General features: G+C 46.1%; 1 protein-coding gene across 3 annotated transcripts in view; it reads right to left on the bottom strand.

Annotated features, from left to right (window-relative positions):
* LOC139054780 (activating molecule in BECN1-regulated autophagy protein 1A-like) overlaps positions 1-21,476 on the bottom strand; it is a 123,053-nt gene that overhangs the window by 79,069 nt on the left and 22,508 nt on the right. For 2 of the 3 annotated variants that reach the window (XM_070532385.1, XM_070532386.1), the window contains exons 5-7: positions 20,927-21,094; positions 13,725-13,958; positions 5,634-5,777 (exon numbers count right to left, since the gene is read on the bottom strand). In XM_070532385.1, coding sequence (XP_070388486.1) covers positions 5,634-5,777; positions 13,725-13,958; positions 20,927-21,094 — 546 coding nt within the window. The remainder of the gene's footprint in view (positions 1-5,633; positions 5,778-13,724; positions 13,959-20,926; positions 21,095-21,476) is intronic. The other variant, XM_070532387.1, reaches the window with a different exon arrangement.

The following is a 21,476-nucleotide window of genomic DNA, read 5'->3' as shown; positions in this document are numbered from 1 at the left end:
GATGACAAAATGAACAAGATTTTACTTTAATGAAGATGTCCGCAAAAAAAATTCTTTTTAATGAATTTGTCAGCAGCATTGTAGCACTGCTCACCAAGCCTCATGAATGCAATCGTCGCGACAAGGACAGCCCCCCGCAATGAAAAAGCTGCCCCGCGACTTCTGCAGCGCTACCGCCCGCATGCACGAAGAACATGCAACGTCAACGAGGAATGTGCCATCCGAGTGTTTGCCGAGAAAAGGGGGCTGGCTGAAATGCTAGCTCACAGCTTCAGCAAGTTTGAGGTCGCCGTTGTTGCTGCTAGGCCCTCGCGGCATCAAACAAAAATAAGATGTTTCTCGCGCGAAGTAAATAAATACTGCGTGTTTTTCCCCCTTTCATTGCACTCTCTTTTGAGTTCTGTTTTTGACAGGTAAGTGGAAGATCTTATGCAATTTAAGTTAAGGGAGACACAAGTTTTAGAGGAGGAGGAATAAACTTTATTAGTTGAAATGAGCCGACGGTAGAATCGTCCGAGGTGGGCGGCGTCCCTAGTCCACGATGCCGTGGGCCTGAGCTGATAGCTTGGCCCTGCTCACCAGGCGATGCTGGTCTTCAGGGGTCGAGCTTGTCAGCTGTGCCTCCCACTACTCAACGGTTGGTCCGGTGATGGGCGGTGTCGATGAGTTTTTTTGACATTCCCATACCATGTGGTAGAGGGTATTGGGCGTGGAGCAGAAGGCGCATTTGTGAGTATAGCTCGTAGGATACATGGCGTGTAGCAGGGTGCCGTGCGGGAATGTGCCGGTCTTCTTTGCCAGATTTTACGCATCTTTAATTAATATTTTAGCCATAATATAAATTTTTTGTCACCAGTGTGGGCTAAATATAAGCCAACGTTTCTATAGAAAAGCACTTTTTCCACAGCACATGACATCCCCCACAGTCGTTCAGTGGCGTCGACCCGTATATCATTTGAAAGAGCAGTCTCTCGTTTTCATTTTCCCACCACCACGGGTGGGAAAACCAGTCTGCACAATGGCAGTGAAGAAATTCCACCTCAAAATGAAGACCCAATGTGTGCTGTAATTGGTTGACAAAGGCACATGACCCTCAGCTAGCCACACCATTGGCTAGACTGGTGTTGTCTGCATCACTCCCCGGCCGCTCTGCACACACCGTGCGTGCCAACAAGGTCTCCCACGCTGACAGCGATGCCAACCTCGACTCTGAAGTTCGCTACGAAGTTCAAATTTAGAAAAAAAAAGGAAAAGGAAGTCGGCATACAACGCCGAGAAGTGACACTCCGCCGAGAAGCGACACTCCGCCGCACCGCTTCCCGATGACATCGATAAGGCGCATTTATAGTCCGACGTCATCGGCGCACGGGCGAGCGTCACTCGACGCGGTGCGTGTCGGAGTCGGTTGGCCGCGTCCGGTTACGCTGGCTACAGCGGTGTGTCGAACCATCGGTCTAACGATAGACTCTGTTGTTCTCGCCAATGTGACATAACGCGTGCGCATGCTCACGCTACATGGACTACCGTATTTACTCGCATAATGATCGCACTCGCGTAATGATCGCACCCCTGAATTTTGTCGTCAAAATTCGATTTTTTTTATTTCCCGTATAATGATCGCACCCTGAACTTGCCGCAGCGATATGTCGTGTGCCAAGTCTAGCTAATAATGATCGCGCTTACCATCTGTCGAGTGCTACGCGAACGACTCGTCTGCAAGCACCAAACATGCTTAAGTAGATGCCTCATTTCATTACTTTCATCACTTTCTGCGCAACCAAACTTGCCTTTATTATGGGTAGGCTTTATAATGGTTGTAGTCAACAAAAACAATAAAGGCGCCTTTCGATTCTTTTCATCTGCACTCGTGAGCACGCAACAAATCGCGCGCGGCAATGATAGTAGCCACGTTTACACTGATACGTTAAAAGTGTACCTTGTTCATACGCCAACGCTTGTTACACGGCTAAGATATTCGCCCACCCTTAGCGGAAACGTGCCGTGTTAGGATAGTAGTGAAAACAGGTGCCGCAGTTTCTGCAGCACGCCGGCCATGGGTTTCTGTCACTGGCACCTAAGCGCGCCCATCTGTTTCTGTCCCCTCAAAGTGGACATGGCTACGTTATTGCCGCAAACTTGCCGATATTAACGATATTATTCATCACTGACATGGAAGAAACTGTTTCAATGCACGTAATTTACTGACGAGAAGAAAAAAAAAGATCGCGTTCGGCTTGCTCCGCCGGCCGCCATTTTTGTTTTGGTGTCCCGCACCCGCATCCTGCAGCAAACGCGGGATGAAAAAAAATTTTTTTTTTCCGCGAAATTTAACCCGCGTAATGATCGCACCCCTGAATTTGCGTCAATGTTTTCTGACAAAAAAGTGCGATCATTATGCGAGCAAATACGGTATATTTAGCCCGCCCGCTCCCACAGTCGTGCGACACTGGAGATCGCGATCATACAGTTTCATACAATAATTACTAGAGGGAACTCTGGCGCTAGTGTCTAGGGGAGCTGCAATGAGAGCGGTTGTACTAGCACGGAAATTATGGGAAGTACATGAATTTCCCTAAACTTTGTCTTTTTGGCTTCAAGTGGCTTTGTAAACTAGTCATTTTGAACAATGTACTGAGTAATAAATAATTAAATAAACATTAAAATTGTCCGACGACAGGATTCGAACACAGGAACACTCGCACAGAAGCCCAATATTGAAAACATTAAGCCACGAACGCACGTATCGACAAGCGAATGAAACGCCCTTAAAAATTTATCCCGGGCATGCCAGTGCCTTGAGACGCTTGGCGCATTTCGATTTGGCCACCTGGACAAGCTCAATCGTCACAATGAACAGCAATTGTGCGTGTTTGCGGCGTCTTCTGCACTTCGATGAGTATGGATTGCGCTGAAATTTACGACAATAAGGTTTACATAGCGTAATATACAAAGCCACAAGAACGTCTCAATCCACAAGCACAAAGATCAGACAAATCCATGGACTTTTTATCATTCCCATGGTGATACAACGACTTCATGCCAGAGTTCCCTCTAGTAATTATTGTGTGAAACTCTATGATCTTGATGGCATGTTAGGCCTAGTCCCCTGAAGCGCTCCTGACAACAGCTGCGTTTCAGAACGTTTCGGCACGACGAAACTGTTCTGTAAGGGGAATTTTTGCGGCGTATTGACACTGAAGTTCAAGGAAAACCTTAAGCATTAGTGCCAACTCCTGCTACAGACCAAATATCAAAACTACTAGATTGTGTTGATGACACTGCTGCCGGGACAAACGAGATGCTGGCTATGTCTGCTGAGCATGCATCTACTGAAAACTTGCAGTGGGTGCTCAGAAGGCATCACCGTAGTGACACTAGACAGACAGACTACATTCCTGAAGGCTACTAATGCAATAGCACTTGTATACATACAAATATTTTGTGGTGTTCTCTTATAAAAATAAGCGCATTTTGTTTTTTCAAGTTTTCTCAGAATCTCATTTTTGGTGTTTTTTAAACTTGCCGAAGCGCTATCTCGGTCTTCAGGGCACACAGAACCATAATTTTAACAGCGGCATGTAGCTACATGTGTGTACTACACAATGCTAGGAGATATTTTAATTTTGCTTTTGTAAATTTTAAAATCTGGCTATAAATGGACCACATTATTGCCATGTCTGGAGATCAAACTTCAAATCGTTGTAGAATTGGTAATACCTGCAATATAAAAAAAATAGTCCTACAGTTGTGCTGCTTACACTTTGTGGTATCCAGCCATATGTCTTTATAAACATTCTGACTGTTACTCTTCTTACAATTGTTAAGATAAACAACAGATAATGAATTTTAATTATATACAGAACCACTCAGTCAATTTACAAAGTAACTATATCTTTGAAATTAGCATGAAAAATTGTCTGGGTGACAATTTTTGCTAAACTTAGCCCAAAAATTTAAAAAAATGTTTCTAAACCCTTCTTCCCCCTTAACCCTTTGAGAGTTGATTTTTTTCACCCTATGCGACCGCCCAGGGTCGATTTCTTTTATTGCAGATTCCAATTCTTCTTAGGGAGTTATTTCAAAAAAAGTTTACCGTAATTTTTTTAGGGTGACCATAAAGTTAGAAAAAAATTTTTTTGCTTTGATATATATGTACGCTTCATTCATGAATAACAACAATGAAAAAGGAAATAAACTTATAAGAATTGAAAATATGATGCATTGTTATAATAAGTTCAAGGCTTTTAAAATGTGCACACGAGAATATTTTGCAAGACTAAAATATTCCTGCTCTTACACTGCAGGAACACTGCTGCTTACACTGCTCTTATATGTACATCCATAGCATAATCGAACTGCGCGCACTCAAAAAAACTGTGTGGTTGTGTGCCTGTCAAAAAAGCAAAACGTGTGACAAGCTTCCACTAATCTTCATATTATCGCCAACCAGAGGCAATTAGTTTTCGCGAGTTTCTTCCCCCCCACGAAAAAAGGCAACGGAAACACATGCACGGCGGCATCCTTCCTATGCATACCCTGTGAGCACAAAACGAGCAAGAAACAAGCGGTCACCCTTTGAGCGATTAGTAACGAGATAGCCATCAGTTTTGCAAGCGTAAGAAGCTGGCATTGCCCGCGGAACAAAACCCAAACCGCCACCTGCCCGCGCCTACGCCAATGAGCGAGTGGTGCTATATAGACGTGCGGGAGCAAACTAGCGCTATAACAAACCATGCAACGAAAACCGAGAGAGGGAGGTGCTCGAAAAAAATTTCCTGTATTCCCACACAGTGGCAGTACATGACAGAAAAGAAGAAGTCAAGAAATTGGCGCGTTTTAAATGTACAGACGGCGCTGTAAATATATGGTATCAACCATTTTTGACTTCGTTTGCGGCGCCGTATATTTAAGTCATTGATCCTCAAAGGGTTGAGCAGTACTACCGTTTAGTACGTACTTTATCCGAGCTCCAGCCAACTACGGTTTAACGAGGTTTCACTGTAGTATATTGGTAAAGGTGACAAAATAAATGAAAATATAGTATTTACAGACCACATAAAACAAAAATACAGTTTTGCCCGAAAGACAGAACATTGATAGTGATAGCAATGTATTACATAAAGACTAGTAAACTTGAGGGCAGTGTGAATTGTCATGAAAATTTGTAATAAAAGAAAGGCAGGGTGTCACACCACCACAGACACACATGAGTAGAGTTCAACCGATAAAACATAGGCACTTGTGGCCATAATTCTGGCATGACGAGGAGCCCCGGCAGTTGGGAGTCCGCATGCTTGTTCCAAAGCAAACGCCCTTTGCTGCTGCTCCCCCGATTATCTGAACTGCACCGCACCTCCACAACTGTGCATGACACGTGACCTCTAAATGGGTGCGCAGGAAGACGGCCAGCGTCAAGCACCGCTCTTCTTGGCTTGCCCTTCCATGCTTGTCCTGGCACCTGCAGCAGATCACGTGGCCTCCAACGAACCACACGTGGGCCCCACATGCCCCATATAGCACCCAGGACGGCACGGAGGCAGTGGTGGCATGAACGTGTTTTCAGTGTCCATGTTAAAATTGCTAGCATTGCTATAAAACCAAAGCCTTCTGATTTGGCCCACTCTGGAACTCGCCTGCTGCGCCTCCCGTTGGCTGAGCTGGTTCAGGCGATGAAGGTTGTTGGAGTAGTTGGTGACTTCGCGAGCGTAGCTGCGTGCATCCTGTAGTGCTTCCTCTGGCTCCAGTACAGGCGACACCAGCTGCTGGTAGCCCGACAGCTGAACAAGGGGGACACACACAAAACGGGCAGCGCACCGGTCACGTGGGGCCAATTTTCAACTCGCATCGTAAACAAGTGTCAAGTATCGGCTAAGCAAAAGCAATTGGACGATATGTAAAGGCGGCGTATGCAGGACCAAAGCATGCATGTTCAAGCATGCTTCAATGAAATTTAAACCGCACCAGAGCCTTCTAACACTCCCTTGAAAATTTAACTGAACTTAATATTTACCTTCGATCTACACTCTTCTGGGTATAGTTTTCTTACAATGTGGCAACTGCCAGCTTTGTTGTGGACATTTCCATTTCGCAGAGGCGTGAATTTCTATCCTTTCCATCTGCAGCGGTTCTACGTTGATAGTGTTACAGAAGTTTGACCAGCAGTGAATGCTACCGAAAATCAGCGCGTCTTAATGACTTGACGGTTACTTCTAATATGTTCTTAAAGGGCCCCTCACCAGGTCTGGCCATTTTGAGCTGACAAGCGCCGTGCAAACAATGCGCGCTAACGATTGTCTGCTAAGTATTACATCGTTATGCACCCCGGAAAGAGCTTAAATTTCAAACAGAACTCCATTTGCCCTTCTCCTAGCGAGCGCCGCGCTCCCGACCAGAGGGATAACGTACACGTGCTAGTGCGCCTACGTACACATTAGTGCTGCGACGTCGCTCGTGGTAACACATGACTTCTACCATTATTCAAGGCAACATCTATTATTCATGTAATATACTGCTTAGACGAACTAAAGCTTAGAGAAATAACAAGATACACAAACTGAACGTCTGCGTGTTTTTGTTTTACTTTGCACCGCAGTAAGAGAGATGTAGTTCCGTTTCGTTAGCTTGTTCCCTATGTCATGCAGTCACGCGCGCAGACACCGAAACTATGTAATTTTCTACCATTTTCCAGCGTGAGATCGTGCTCTGTGATCCACTTGTGTCTGCCTCAGTATTCGTGTAGCACAGACCTATCCCGCTAGTCAGGTGCCCTTGTGCACAGTACGCAAAATTGTGCGCTGCGTGAAACAAGACAAAAAAAAAAAAAAACAGCCCACGCATGACGCCGTCACGAGAAAAAAAAAATGAAGGCGGGACCTGTGACATATGCATCACGCAATCCTCAACGTCCAATATGGGTGAACGTATGGAAGGAATTTCGCTTCCAGAGGCTAGACGGGGCAAGCGGAGAGGGTGCCTCTTTTGGCAGTGGTGCTAGCCTCCTGAAATCACGGGTTCGTGGCACAGGAACATTTCTATCTCAGCTATTAATGAACCAATTTGAAAAATACTTGCGGCTGAACTCTCCTTAGAGGGCATGTAACAATTTCCAGAGTATAACCAAAGTTTGCTATAGGGCCTGGTGAGGGCCCCTTTGCTTCTTTCCCTACCATGAGCAAAATTGGTCTTTCGTGTAGGTTACGCAATATTTTTGTTTTTTTCGGAAGGAACTACTGCACTCAAAATTTTATCTAATACTTAAACAAAAGGCAAAATGAGTGCACTTTTCACGTATAAAATTTTAATTAATGAGATGTATGTAATAAAAAAGATATAAATTGCCAAAATCAAGATTGTAGGATAAAATTGAACAAAGTTTGTTAAGACAAGGTTGTATATACTAAGAAAAAAAAATTAAAAATATTATGAGATAAACAAAATGTACTGCCGTCTAATTGGCACTGTCTCCGAAAAAATCAAAATTTTTCGTCGAACAAGTATCCCACCACAAAAATTCAAGTGCAAGCACTACAGTTTGGCATGCCAGGCTGTGGCCGTTGATGTTCCGGGCTGCCTTGCGTCGTCGTTGGTCTCAGAGTCAAAGTCCAACAAAAGGGTAGCACGCTCAGACTCGCTAGATACTCAACCCATGGATACAATCAGCCACAAACGCAGCGGATTTGCGAGATCTGCAATTTTTTGAAACGCACACGCTGCTCCCGGATGCGGCCATTTTTATGCGAAGCATATTACGAGAGCTCAACCCAGCTCCTCAGGCGCGGCGGTGTCGCCTTGAAACCACGTGACACCGTGACGTCACGACAGAGGAGAAGTGGCTTTGGCTCAACTCTTGCAAGACGAGCTGGGTGGGAATCGAACCAGGGTCTCCGGAGTGTGGGACGGAGACGCTACCACTGAGCCACGAGTACGATGCTTCAAAGCGGTACAAAAGCGCCTCTAGTGAATGCGGTGTTGCCTTAGAAACGAGCTGTTTCTAAGGCGTGCGTCTCTTGCTCAGGCGCACATTTCGTTGCCACGCCGAACGCTGCTTTGCTCGACGCTCACCGCGTCCAATGCGGGGCGCGTAGTCGCTGCGCCGTAGCCCATTGTCTTACACCCCTTTGCGGGTCGACGGGAACGCTGTCGCGTTCCACTCTTGAAGGCGAAGCAGTAATGCATGAGTTGTTTCTTCGTCTAGCCGAACCAAATATAGCCAAGCAACAGCAGTTCACCAGGCTAAACAGTGGTTCAACAACTAAAATAAAGGCTAGTATGCTTCGCATCCTGGGCTTAACCTTACCTAAGCCACAGCCATTTTTTTTTTCTGCTTTGTCGATCAGCAAACTTCGAAGTCTGTTCAAAAATTAACGCCTGGTAGAAAAAAAGCGAACTGCTTAAAAAACAAGAATATAGTTCTCCTTCACGCCCTATGGCATAGAATGTCCGTGAACGGTATGGAAAGTCTCAAAAGCTGCATTTTAAATCATCTATAGCGGATGGCCATTTTTGCTTTCTACTTCGAAGCGCATTCAAAAACCACTGCCTGGGGGAAAAAGGTGAACTGCTTAGGAAACAAAAGAACAGTTCTCCACCTTCACGTATGATAGTGCAGTGCCTCCGTGAGCGGTGCGGAAAGTCTCGAAACTGGCGTTTCAAACCATAGTTAGAGGGCAAATGATGCCCAATGGGCGCAGTACAGAAACAGTTGAAGGAGGTGCCCAGTTAACACTTGTGGGGATGCGCGACTCTCACGTGTCTCCTGATACGTTGCTTTCCCGCATAGCTCCTGTTTCCTGTATCCCGGCTTCGCTGCATGGCCTGGGGCCCAAGGCGGTAGGTGTGACTGAAGCGCAGTACGAGAGATGGCGTGAGTGTTGCACGGCTAACACCGCCTCACGGTAGGGTTACTTGGGCACAGAAAGGAGAAGGCGCTTCCTCTTTGGCTTGGAGTCGGCCGGCAAGTGGCGCAGACGTCCTGCGCGTACGCCGACCCATGCTTCTGCGAGACCGTCTTGCGAGGCCTCGTTCGAACGCGCCACCGTTCACGTGACCACACGCGCGAACGCCCAGGCGTTGGTGTCCAGCATGGGGCAAACATATTCGCTCGTTATCAGGTCGCGGTGAGTCGGACTTCTTAGATTTGTCGCGCTTGTTTCGTGGATAGCAACTCGGCTAGCGGGCATTGGTGTATGAAAGGTGCAAGAAATGCCCTTGTGATTGTTTGCACTACTGTGTTGTCGTTCCTTTGCCCCAAGAGCACGGGTGAGAAACCCACATACTCCACCACCAATAACAGCTGAGGTACAGCATAAAGAACTGTAAACAATTCAATTTGGTGTGCTGTGTGAGCATGTGTGCCTACTTTATGCTTCATATCAGCCTCCAAATCCATTCTTTTCGAAATGAAGCTGCAGAAACATTTCTTTCACATTGACTAGTTGTTGCTAGTTTGGTGTTTTCTTTATGAGTGGCCAATGCTGGAGAATAGCGAGAACGAGGAGTGTGGGGACACTGAATAGTAAATTTCAAATCGAATATCGAATTAAATTCAACAGGGGGCCATAATGCACCTTGTGGCAAACTACTGTTGTTAAAAAAGCTTTGCTTTCCAGTTTTTCTCCAGAAAACAGAATGGTTTGCCCATCTTTACCACCGGGTCGGTTTTGTGGGTAATCACCCACTCGTTAAGGCCAATGTGTGCGCCAGATTGAAGCATGGACTGCGCATAACGCGACTCGACATCACTGCTCCGCATGTAGCCATCAATGGCGTAGTGCAGGTTGACTGCGGTCGGCACTGATGGTAAAGAGAAGGTGCCCTTTCGCTGTTGTGTTCGAGATCGCTTGCTACTTGCCAAATGCATTGAACTTGGGAGGTCCACAGCGATTCCCGTGACACCCACTGCCCCTACCATATCTACCTCCCATTCGTGGAAATGCGTCTGCAGCTAGACAGCCAGCACAGCAGTGAACAACAGCCAGATGAAATTTTCCCGCCTAAGGTGAACCCAAAGCTAGTCTCGTCAGAGGCTGCTTGAGGCTACGAGAAAAGACCGATGGGCGCCTCTGAATGGCTTACGGGACGAGAGGCAGCTGTACAGTGTGTTGCCAAGATGGCAGCTGTGAACAATTTTGGTGTCATCTCGTACACTTGCATTCACTGCCAAACTAGTTTGTCTACTGTCCAAGCGTCGTGCTGTCACCGATCAGATCTGTGCTGACTCAGCACCAAACTAAGTTCACTCACTAAGACCCGACAAAGCACTAACTGGGCACTAGTTGGTCGGCATGCCCACTGGTTCCAGTGTTCATGATCATGGCGCTCCCGGTCTGTAGAATCGTCAATATCGTCGAGTGCGCAAACTCATACTTGCAAAATTCTTGCAGTCTTGCAAAAGTTGCAGCATTGTTTCAAGAGAGAAAATTTTGTGCTTTGTCGGCAACATCTTCTAGAAACTTGGCTGTCCGCTGCTTCAGGGCTGCTTTTGTAGTACATTTCCGCCAGGGTTGCCAGGTCTTCGGGAGAAAAAGTACCCACAAAATTCTGAAATGTACCGTATTCACTCTAATATAACACAACCTTGATTGTAACATGAGGGTCAACTTTTCAGAATAAAACTGCAAATGTAACGCGAGAAGAACGGAAAAATAAATGGTAGCTTTAATCAAATAACCGATTCGGAAATGAGTTCTCTTCACTTGTCATCGTCGTCTGAGAAGGAGACGGAGCTTTCCTTGGATGTTATTCTCAGGTAATCACTTTGGGAGATAGTTTCACCATCGCAAAAATTTTTCAAGACTAGGCATTGTAAGCATCTCTGACAAGTGTTTCTGGCACTGTACAAAGCTCATTATTAGCGTCAAGAACACTGTCGGCCATACACTTCGAGGTATAGAATTGTAAATTTTGCAGTTATTCAAATGTTATGCGAGGGCCAAGTTCAAGCAACAAAAATCATGAAAAAAAAAACTCGCGTTACAATCGAGTAAATACGGTAGCCGAAAACACTGCCAACTGTGGCAAAAGCATAATTTGGTAGCCAAAATAGTAGCTATGGTGCGACAAACCAAAAATTGTCCATTTTTGATGCGAGAAGAAAGAATAAAAGGCGAAAAACACCAGTAGTTTTCTGCTGCACTTGGGGCAAATGAGGATAACAAATAAATATTCCACAGGATCTATCTCACAACAAATTTTGACGGTAATGCATTTATCATTCAATCAATATAGCGAAACAATATATTGGCACCGTTGAAAAGAGAGTTATACGCAGACGAAACCTGCAATAACGAAATCCTGCGACTACGAAATTCTTGCAACAATGAAATATTTTCGTATCCCCAGCGAACACCCATGGGAGTCAATGCATTTCGTACGTCTTGACAACAAGATGTTGCTGTACTACAATCCCGTATCAACAATACCGTATTTACTCGCACAATGATTGCACTTTTTTGTCAAAATAATTGACGCATATTGAGGGGTGCGATCATTACACGAATTAAATTTCATGCGAGAAGAAAAAAAATTTTTTCATCCCGCATTTCACTGCATTTCAACCATGCAACGAAAATCGAGAGAGATAGGCGCGTGAAAAAAATTCCCTGTATCCCCACATAGTGGCAGCACATGACAGAAAAGAAAAAGTTAGGAAATTGACGCGCTTTTTAAACATACAGACAGTGCCGTAAATATACGGCATCGACCATTTTTGGACTTGTTCGCGGCGCCGTACATTTACGTCATCGACCGTCAAAGGGTTAAAGTCATCGTCTTAGTGCTGCCGTGATACGCACACGTAGCCGTGTTAATTCTAGTTCACTGTACTCGCATCACACACACAAATACTCAATTCACACAAACCCATTTTGTCATGCTGGTAACATTTTGCGGAACCACAAACAATGCTACATAACCTCCTGTCTGCAAACTGCTTCACATAATGTCTATTCCCACAGTGCATGAGATCTGCGCAATTTTTTCTCTCTCTCTCTCTCTGCTCTGGACGCATGTGGAGGTCGATCGCAGGCAACATGGACACGAAGCAGCTGGCGCCATCTTGTGGTGCGCTGCACGACTCTCTATGCTCTCTGTGGCTCTTGCAACAGGTGCACGAGTGGAACACGCTGTGCGGTAATGGTGGCAGATATGAACTTAAGTAGGCAAACTTTTCGCCTTATCTCGGCATCGTTCATTCAAAGGGGAATCAGCAATGCAAATGTCAACCTCAGTCCGCATGCAAAACGCCACCCACAAAGCAACATTTCGATTGTTGCATTTGATATTCGGTTATAACATACCGTTTTTACCTTTTTCTCATAGCCCTAATGCATAGGTTGATACACTTAAGTTGATGCATCATTATGTGTGGTATCGTAATAAGCAGACTGCAATGCACTGCAGAAATTTGCAACTTCAGCGACTAACACTAGAAGTGATCTATGCTGTATCTTACAGCGCAGCAGTTAGGCACCCGATCCTGCAACGAGCATCAGCGTCCTTGTAACCGAGCAAATGAGCACAGCAAATGAGCACAGCAAAGGATGAAAGAGCCAATGCGGAGCGCGGATGAAAGACGGCGACAGCAAAGAGAGTGCAAGGAGGAAAGTGGAGGAGGAGGGTATGGCGAAAGCGTGAGACGCGTATTACTGCACAAAACAGGCTTTGCGGCGACGATGGCTACAAGATGCTGCAAGAGTAGCGTGCGTCGTCTGTTCACCGATGATGCCACCAGTACCCCATATGGAAACAAAGTGCTGCACAAGTGGAGGTCCGTCTGCGATGGCTGCTGTGAACCGTGCACATGTGTCACCCACGAGCTGCCTCTCAAGATCTCCCGATTAGCGAGGCAGTTGCACCCCACTTTGCTCCATTTGCAATGTGCCGCACGAGACAGATTGTCTGCACAAGCTAATACATTAGGAAATAAAAACACGTATATAGCTGCGCTAAAATTTCGCATTGGGGAGTATCGTAATCGTCGGCGAAATTTTTCATGACTGATTTTCTTGTAACTTCTTGTCGTTCAGACTCTTCACAGCGTTGATGGCAAATTTCTGACGTTATTTAATGTACCGCCCAGCTTTTGCACACATGAACCACATGTGTAACGAGGCTATCACGGCTGAAGTTGCAACCATCCTTAGATTCCCACTACATTAGTCTTACTTTTTTCAGTGAGGCAGTTTATGAGTCTCCCAAGTAGTCGCTTTTGTTGCTATGGCTAGAGGCAAAAAGCTTGAGTATGTCCAAGTATGACAGCTTCGCACCAAATCACAACTTTCAACTGCCGATACATTGTCATGGGAGCACCAAATCTTCCAATAAAACAGCACAGTTGAGATTGAACCACCGCAAATATAAAAGCTCAAGCAGGAGATTTATATTCAAGATATGCTAGAAGTAAAGCTTGACTAGAGCATAAACAGATGCAGTGAGCGCAGCAATTTCCGCAAGACGAGCGACACCCTAACATGCACTTGTGGTGCTGCAGCAGTGTCATCAGCAATCGAGTCAGAGATTACACAGAAGGCAGTACACTGGTTCACAAATGGCCTGGCCAGCAAACAGCACGTTTGCCTACACTTTAGAACCCTTCACCTTATTTGTCGGTGTGTGTACATTGCAAAAAGGAGAAAGGTTCACAGCAACCGGGAAGCTTTAAATAGACTCGGTCATGGCTGCATGCAAGAGAGTGCCACCGAGTGACAAGCACTCCTGTGCCTCACCTCCTCGAGCCCTTCCAGGTGCTGATACATGGACATGAGCCGAGTAAGGATGCTGCGTCGCTGGCTCGACCCCGTGTCCACTGCCGCAGCAGGGACACGCAATGCCCCCACCTGCGGCCCCAGCAGGGGGTCCAAGACGCGGGGCCCGCTGCTCCCGGGGGCACCCGGGTCCACATTGGTGATGCCAGTCACCAGCGAGTCGCCCCGGGGTGCACAGAACTGCACAAACCGCACCTACGTACAAGCGCAGAGGATTAGCTGCCATCAGTGCACAACACAGCGTCACAGTTCTCCAAGTGGCACAACCAGGGAGGAAGCAGAAATGTCCCTTTGCTGGAGTCAACTCGCCTTGAAGTTCTCAAGGCTTCTGCACTACACTCAGTAGCAATCGAGTTCTTAATGGTGCGTTTCCAGTTTTGCTTTATGGATGGAAGGTGTTCAAGATACATAGATGAAACATTTATCGTCTGTCACGCATGACACGCTTCCTACTTCCATGAAGTACAGCAGAACCTTGTTGATTCGATCCTGTTATGTACCATTTCCCGGCGCCACCATTCACAATCGAGAGCAAAAAAATGACCCAATACAGCGACACTTCTTTTTTACCAGTTCAGGGATGAAAGCGGCCACGGAAGCTTTGAAGCAGCTCTCGGAGCCGAATATGTGGCACTTTAGAGCAAGTCTGGAGCATGAATTGTCTGTTTCAGTGCAGTAAATATGCGTCTTGGTGCAGCTTGGCAAAGGTCAATATGAGTGAGATACAGGCAGACTAAGAAGTCAGATTAAGAAAAGGTGTTCTTTATTTGACTTTGCAGAACGCTATTAGGTTACAGTAAATCAGTTTGGAAGCCCGCTAGGTAAACAAAATTCATGACAAAGAAAAATTGTCACACAGTCGAACCCGACTATATTGGACCAATTTACATCGAACTATTCTGTATATCGAACAATTTCTGAACACGGTACAGTTTGAATGAGTATATATAGCATAAGTTACACTTACATCGAACAAAAATAGCAGCGACTCCCGATATATTGAATGTCAAGCGGCGCAAAAGTGCCCAGAGAAGTTTGCTTTCCCTCGCGGCGGCGGTGAAACCCGGTGGTGCAGCTCCATCCAACTGCTCTTCCTACTGTGACTGCGCGCCACGACACGTCATGCAAGCCATTGACAGCCCCTTGCAAAAAATTATCCTGACCCACCCGCAGCACTTGCTCAGACAGCCAATCGGGGCTTTTTGTGCCCTCGTTGTGCAAGGTGGCACAAGTGCGAGTTATCTCGCTGCTTTTCTGGTTCATTGTGCTAGCGCCTTGTGGGCCTTCTCCCACAGTGTTGCCGTGACGAAGTGGCAGAATTTGCCTTTCGCGTGAATCATAAATAGAATCAAACATGTGAGAAGTTGGATGTCGCAGCAGCGTGCAAGATTCCATGAAGCACTCTCGGCACAATCTTGAAGAATAAGGGGGAGATTAGGGCTAAAGAGGACAAACTCGAGACCCGGTGTCTGTGGCACACGATGCATGCGCAAGGCCATGTACGAGACGTTGAGGCGGCCAGGTACAAGTGGTTCACCCAAAATTGCTTCTGACATACCAGCTTCCTCATGCCCGGTGATGACTGAAAGTTCCGATTAGTGCGACGAAGTCGTTGCCGGTGTTGCTGAAGTTTGGAACAAGCTGTCAGAATTTCCGGAAGCTGTTGATGAACAAACGGTTGTCGAGTTTGTGAGTGCAGGTGACGGTGTCGCGACCACAGGAGAGTCTGAAAACGAAGACTACATTGCCAACATCACACCGAGCACAAGTGAAAGTGGGCACAATGTGGATAGCAACGATGATCCTTTGCCCACATCCTCCGAGGTGATTGGTGCCCTCGTACTAGTCCGGCGTTTCTGCACGAATGTTGCAGGTTGCGGCCTGCTGCAACTCTTTAGACAATGTGGAGAAGTGTGTGCGTCACAGGCAGTGAAATTACCCAAGCAGAAGAAAATACAGGACTATTTCATGCAAAGCCAAGCTAGTTTCATCAATAAAGTGCTTTTATAAATGGCATGTGCTTTTATGACTTCCAATTCTTTAGCAGGCTTATATCAAATTATGCCCTATATTAAACTGACAGGCATCTTTTTGTGAGTTCAATATAGCTGGGTTCGAATAGGCTTGGAACTACAAAGGAAGCCTAGAGGGATTTCTCAAAAACAACCATTAAGTTACATACTAGGCGTACTAACTAAATGTGGAAAAGAAAAAAATTACCAAGGGCTTTATGTGAACAACGCCTACGTTGATAGGCTTTTGTTAATGCTAGTTGAGTTTTTTTATTTTTTTTTTATTGTACACAAGTAACAAATATTTAAGTTTAATATGGTAGCATTTATTACCTTACCTATTCAATAAGATACTAACGCAAAAGTTGTGCAACACATTGAGGGATGACCGATGACAGCGTATACAGCAATCTAAGTCTTGTGTAGTCCTTTCTTTCCAGAAGCAAAAAAAAAATCCTGCGAGATTTATAAAAAATTCACGTGGCAACGCCTCGCTGCACCTGTAATCAAAGCATTCTCAGAGGTAAACATGGTCATCTAGTACACTGTGTATACATAGAGACGAAGTTGATGGGGCCATGAAAATTTGTTCGTCTTAACAGAAGAATAATTGGCAACATGGCCAGTTGCATACAAATACCTTACTTCAATATGGTAAATTAAGTAGACTTAAAACGAAGGGTGGGGGGGGGGGGAAATGACACAGAACTCACTTATTTAGCTGAACCTAGTAGAAAACTGCCTTCAAGTGATACTCTTGCTTGGTTTCATCAAGTCCGTGATAGACGTTTGACGCATGTGTGCATATCGGAGAGCAGCCACAAACAGTGTCATCTCACCTAATGACCTTAAAAATCATTCTGTGCCTTCATGCTGCTGGAAGAAGTTCACTAGGGAGTTCAAGCAAGCATCATCCGCTTCACAGGTCATCGGTGCAGGCTCCAAACTAGCGAAGGTGCTAAGGAGCGCACTGCGCGCGTGGCAAAGCAATGCAACCTAGATGAAAGTTGAGGTGACGTTGAGCGAAGTGGGGTAGGAGAAATGAGGCAAAGCACTGGGGAAGAGGAAGGTAGGCGGACGCGCGCTGGGTTGACATTCTCTGGCAGTTGCTACAGGTTTCGTTTGCAATACAGACGTACCGGGTCCTTCTCGTGATAACATAGTCCTCCTGTGTGCAAAGGAGGAAAGGCGGCTGATGCAATCTTTGGTGTGCAGAAGCGTCGTCACTGGCACAGCTGTGTCCTTTGTTTAATTTTTTTTTTATTTCTTTCAGACGCTTTCTTTTCCTTTACAAGGATCTTCACGAACCCTAGGTTGCTCTAAATTATATTATGTCATATCTCAACATCATCCAACACTTTTTCATTGACCATCTCATTGACTAGGTGAGTTTATAAATTTTGCTAATTAAACGCATTTGTGCACAATGAACGAGAAATATTCACAGTGGCCACCAGGAATAACAACCATCAAAGTGAATGCCGTTGATGTAGCACCCTCTGGTAATTTGGTAAATTTCAGTTCTTGAAGATGTTCAGTTAAAGGGCTTTTCACCAGGTCTGGCCATTTTGAACTGACAAGCGCAGAGCACACAATGCGCATTAACGATTGTGTTTGCAAAGTATTACATCGCTACGCACTGTGGAAAAGTCTGAAATTTCAATCTGAACGCCGTTTTCCCTTTCCTTCACAGCACCGTGCTCTAAGCCGGACGGGAACGTACACGTGTTCCTGCACCTAGTTACTCGTGTTCACAAAGTGACATCGATCATCGAGACACGTGAGTTCGACAGTTATTCAATGCAACATCTATTATTTGCATTATCTGTAGCTTGAATTGATGAATTAAAGCTTAGAGAAATAATAAAACACACAAATCGAATGTCTGCATGTTTTTGTTTTACTTTACACCACAGCAAGAGAGATTTAGTTCCAGTTCATTTGCTTGTTCCCTATGTCATGCAGTCGCACGTGCAGACACCGAAACTATGTAATTTTCTACCATTTTCGAGCGTGGGATCATGCTCTGTGATCCACTTGTGTCTGCCTCAGTATTCGTGTAGCACTGACTTATAGCACTAGTCAGGCGTCCTCATGCACAGCATGCAAGAGACAATCACAGCAGCTCGCACGTGATGGTGTCAGCGGAAGTGCGCCGCGCTGCAAAAAAGCGAGGAGAAAAAAAAATGAAAGTGGGGCCCATGACGTATGCATCACGCAATCCTTGAGGTTCGGTATGGGAGAAAGCAGGGAAGGAATTTCGCTTGCAGAGGCTAGACGGGGCAAGTGGAGAGAGTGTCTCTTGGCGGTAGCGCTCGTCTCCTGAAATCATGGGTTCGCGGCACAGTAATACAGTCGCCGACCGTTTATTCGGACCTCACAGGGACTGCGGAAATGTCCAAATAAACAGGTGTCCGAAAAAGCAGATTAAGAAAAAAAAAATGAAATCCTTTATTTCCATGCACTTATTCGGGCTCGGCAGTAGGCTTGAAGAAATCGTGAGTGCGCCGTTGCACGCTGTTCCGTTTACGCGCAATCAGATAAGCCTGAATCTCGGAGAGGGTCGTAAAGCACAGTCACTGCTTGTGCACGCTCCGCATGCGACGGCAGCGTAGCACATGTTGCGTCATCTTCCAACTTGGAGTCATCGTCCGGCGGGTGCAGCAGAAACCTGACGAATGATCTCGCCGTCGTCGAGTTCAGCGCGTGTCAGTACAGCAGTGTCAGCACCTGTGACACTGTCAAATGAGACGGTGTCCGGAATCGCAATGCAATGCAACCACTGCGCAGGTCTCGGCAGAACATTTTCCGTGTCAGTAGGGAGCACATCGGAAGTCGACAAAACCTAGGCCTCCCGGCACCCGCTTGCCGGCATTTCCCAGCGCAGTCTGCGCGGGCACTGTCGGCGCCATTAGACACTTGACGCTATGTTTCCGTACACGGCGTTGGATCACCGAAACCTCGACACAGCACACAAAGCAAACACCACCGTGCCGACACCTGTCGCACAAACGAAAAACGTGGCCTGCTCGAAGCGTCGTGCGCGAAAGAAACAAATCAGCTGCTGGACTGTCTTGACATGGTTTACTAAGCTGAAACCGGAACTGCTGTACGGCCACTCTATCGAACCAGGCAGAAACGATGATGATGAGCGGGGATTTCCAGTAGCGCCACTTAGTGGGGCAGCAAGGAGGCTCCGTTGAAACAAAAATGGCGTTCAGCAAGTCGAACTATGCGCCGGTCAGGGTCGGTGCATGATGCCCTCAATCGAGTTGGCTCAAGGAGTGTCCGAAAAATCAGACGAGAGGTTGCAAAGTGTCCGAATTTCGGCAGTTGTTATACATTACGGTCTATGGGGAGAATGGCGGTGCCGCAAAGCTTACCGAATAATCGCGCATTTCCGAATTTTTGGAGTCCGGAAAATCAGACGGTGACTGTATTTTTATTTCGACTATTAATGAGCAGACTTGAAAAATTTTTTTCGGCAGAACACTCTCTAGGGCACACGTAACAATTTCCAGCGTATAACCAAAATTTGCTATGGGGCCTGGTGAGAGGCCCTTTAAAATAGCAGAATATCGCAATAAATATGTAAAGTGACATACTGGTCATCACATATTGGACAGTATTTCACATCACTTATCAAGAAATACTCCTCAAAGATATTTTTTAACGCAATACACAGATAAAAATATTCACTGGCTTTCCGATATGCTTTATCGACTAATATTTTGAATAAGCTAGATTATTCGGGCTTATTTGCAGTTCCGCTACAGGTGCCATAAAGCCAATGGAAAACAGGAGGCGATATTTCGTGCGCTGAACGACGGTTTGTTAAAATTTCGGACTCAATCTGCGCAAGTCGCATCGTAAACATTGTTGCCGTCGTGAACACAATATCGTAGGTTTGCGCTGTCACCGAACTTTTAATTACGACCACCATTTCGCCGATAAGATTGACTAATTACAAAACTTTACATCCTTGGCTTGCTTTCTACGGCAGCAAAAGCCCGATTTTGTGTGCTGTGGTTGTGCAGAAAGCAGTGCACCCCAAGTGCAAATTTGAGTGATCATTGCAGTTGTCATTGGATATTTGTGACCAAGAAGTTTCATGAAAGCAAGTAGGTTGTTTACTGGCATGCTGTGCTGTTATCCTGGTGACGAGGCATGGTGCACATGTGAAATAGATGTAGAATGTACGCGTCTGCCCCTTAATCGACGCAGATGCACCAATACAACACGAAAGCAAGCGCTAAAATGTATAACGAAACTGATGAGCTAAACGCTGAACAAACTGTACGACCCTATTCGTTCAGAGCTGCTTTCTTTCCAGACTGCCCCATGAAATTAGTGCCAGTTCCAATCATATTTAGATGGCCTTCGTATGTGCAAATGCACAACACTTATATAAAACATTCATAGCGCATTGTATAGTATAGAACGGTTTTCATTTTCTTGCAGCCTAGCTACAATTATGCCAGCAAACACACTTACACTCCAAAGATGCCGGCGCTGAAATGCATGGCTTAGATTGCAGGACTAAGGGCTAGCGAACGGATATGCGGTTGCCACTGAACTGAACCTGCACACCCTGCTAAATTTGGCATCTTCATTCAAAATTAGTGTTTTGGCGCAGATTGGCACAACTCGACGGGTTGACACAAGATGGCGCAACTGGCAGAGCACTTCCATCCCTGCGGTTCAGATGTTCCTGGAGAACACAATCTTTCGGCACCAGCGTTCAGTAATCCGTCAAGCTGCAATCGTATGATACGTTTTCCATCTGCTAGGTCCCACGTAAACAAGAAAAGGCAAGAGCGATCGAGAACAATGGCGGCCCGCTGCAGCAGCTTCCCCTCAGTACTAGCTCACCCGTTTCACGAGAAAACATTGGTACCCACTCAGTTTCCTATTCCGGTACTAGCAAATCTCCTCCCCAGTGCATTCACAGCTATTGCCACTAACGTTGCTGCAATAACCTACCTGTTCCACAGCCCGTGTGACTTAGTGCCGCAGGAAGCATACTGAACGCTTTTAACAGGCAACAACCCAAACATGTCATGCAAATGAAACCATTCAAATGCACCATTAGCAGCAACTAGCACTCTACAGATTCCGTCAGCACTTCTCATGCCATTAGGAGGGACCCACCTTCTCACGCTCGGAGGCCGTCTTGCAGGTGGCCAGTGCCTGACCCCTGCGCCAGTCCCAGAGCACCACCCTGTTGGCCGTAGCAATGGCCAGTAGGGGCTCCAGTGGGTGGAATGCCAGCGATGAGATCACCGTGCCCTCACGTGAGCTCCACACCTCGCTGCCACCCTGCACACACGTACACACGCACCTCTAGCAGGAAACAAGCAATTTTGCGAGTTTAACTTTTACAGCGTTGGCCCAAAATGGGTTCTTGTAGCTCTGAAGTGTTCATCTAAGGGCCATTCCACAAAGCTACCTGTCACAAACTATACAACTGTCATGGTTGCTCTGGGTACTTGTACAGTGGTCGTTTAAAAATGTTTCTTCCAACACACACAACAAGCCTAAAACACTTAGCAGCAGCAGCAATAAACAATTTCCAGTGCAAGTGCATTTCTTTAAGCTTAATACCAACACTAAAGAAAAGCTGTGTTCTACGTTCAATATTATAAGCCCTATTGCCTTTGTAAGTCACTCCAAAGAAGCACTAATGGGTAGCTCCAAGGCA

The sequence above is a fragment of the Dermacentor albipictus genome, chromosome 1, assembly GCF_038994185.2.
Source record: "Dermacentor albipictus isolate Rhodes 1998 colony chromosome 1, USDA_Dalb.pri_finalv2, whole genome shotgun sequence".
Taxonomy (NCBI): domain Eukaryota; kingdom Metazoa; phylum Arthropoda; class Arachnida; order Ixodida; family Ixodidae; genus Dermacentor; species Dermacentor albipictus.
Note: the sequence above shows the minus strand (reverse complement) of the source record. Positions and strands in the feature narration are given on the sequence as shown.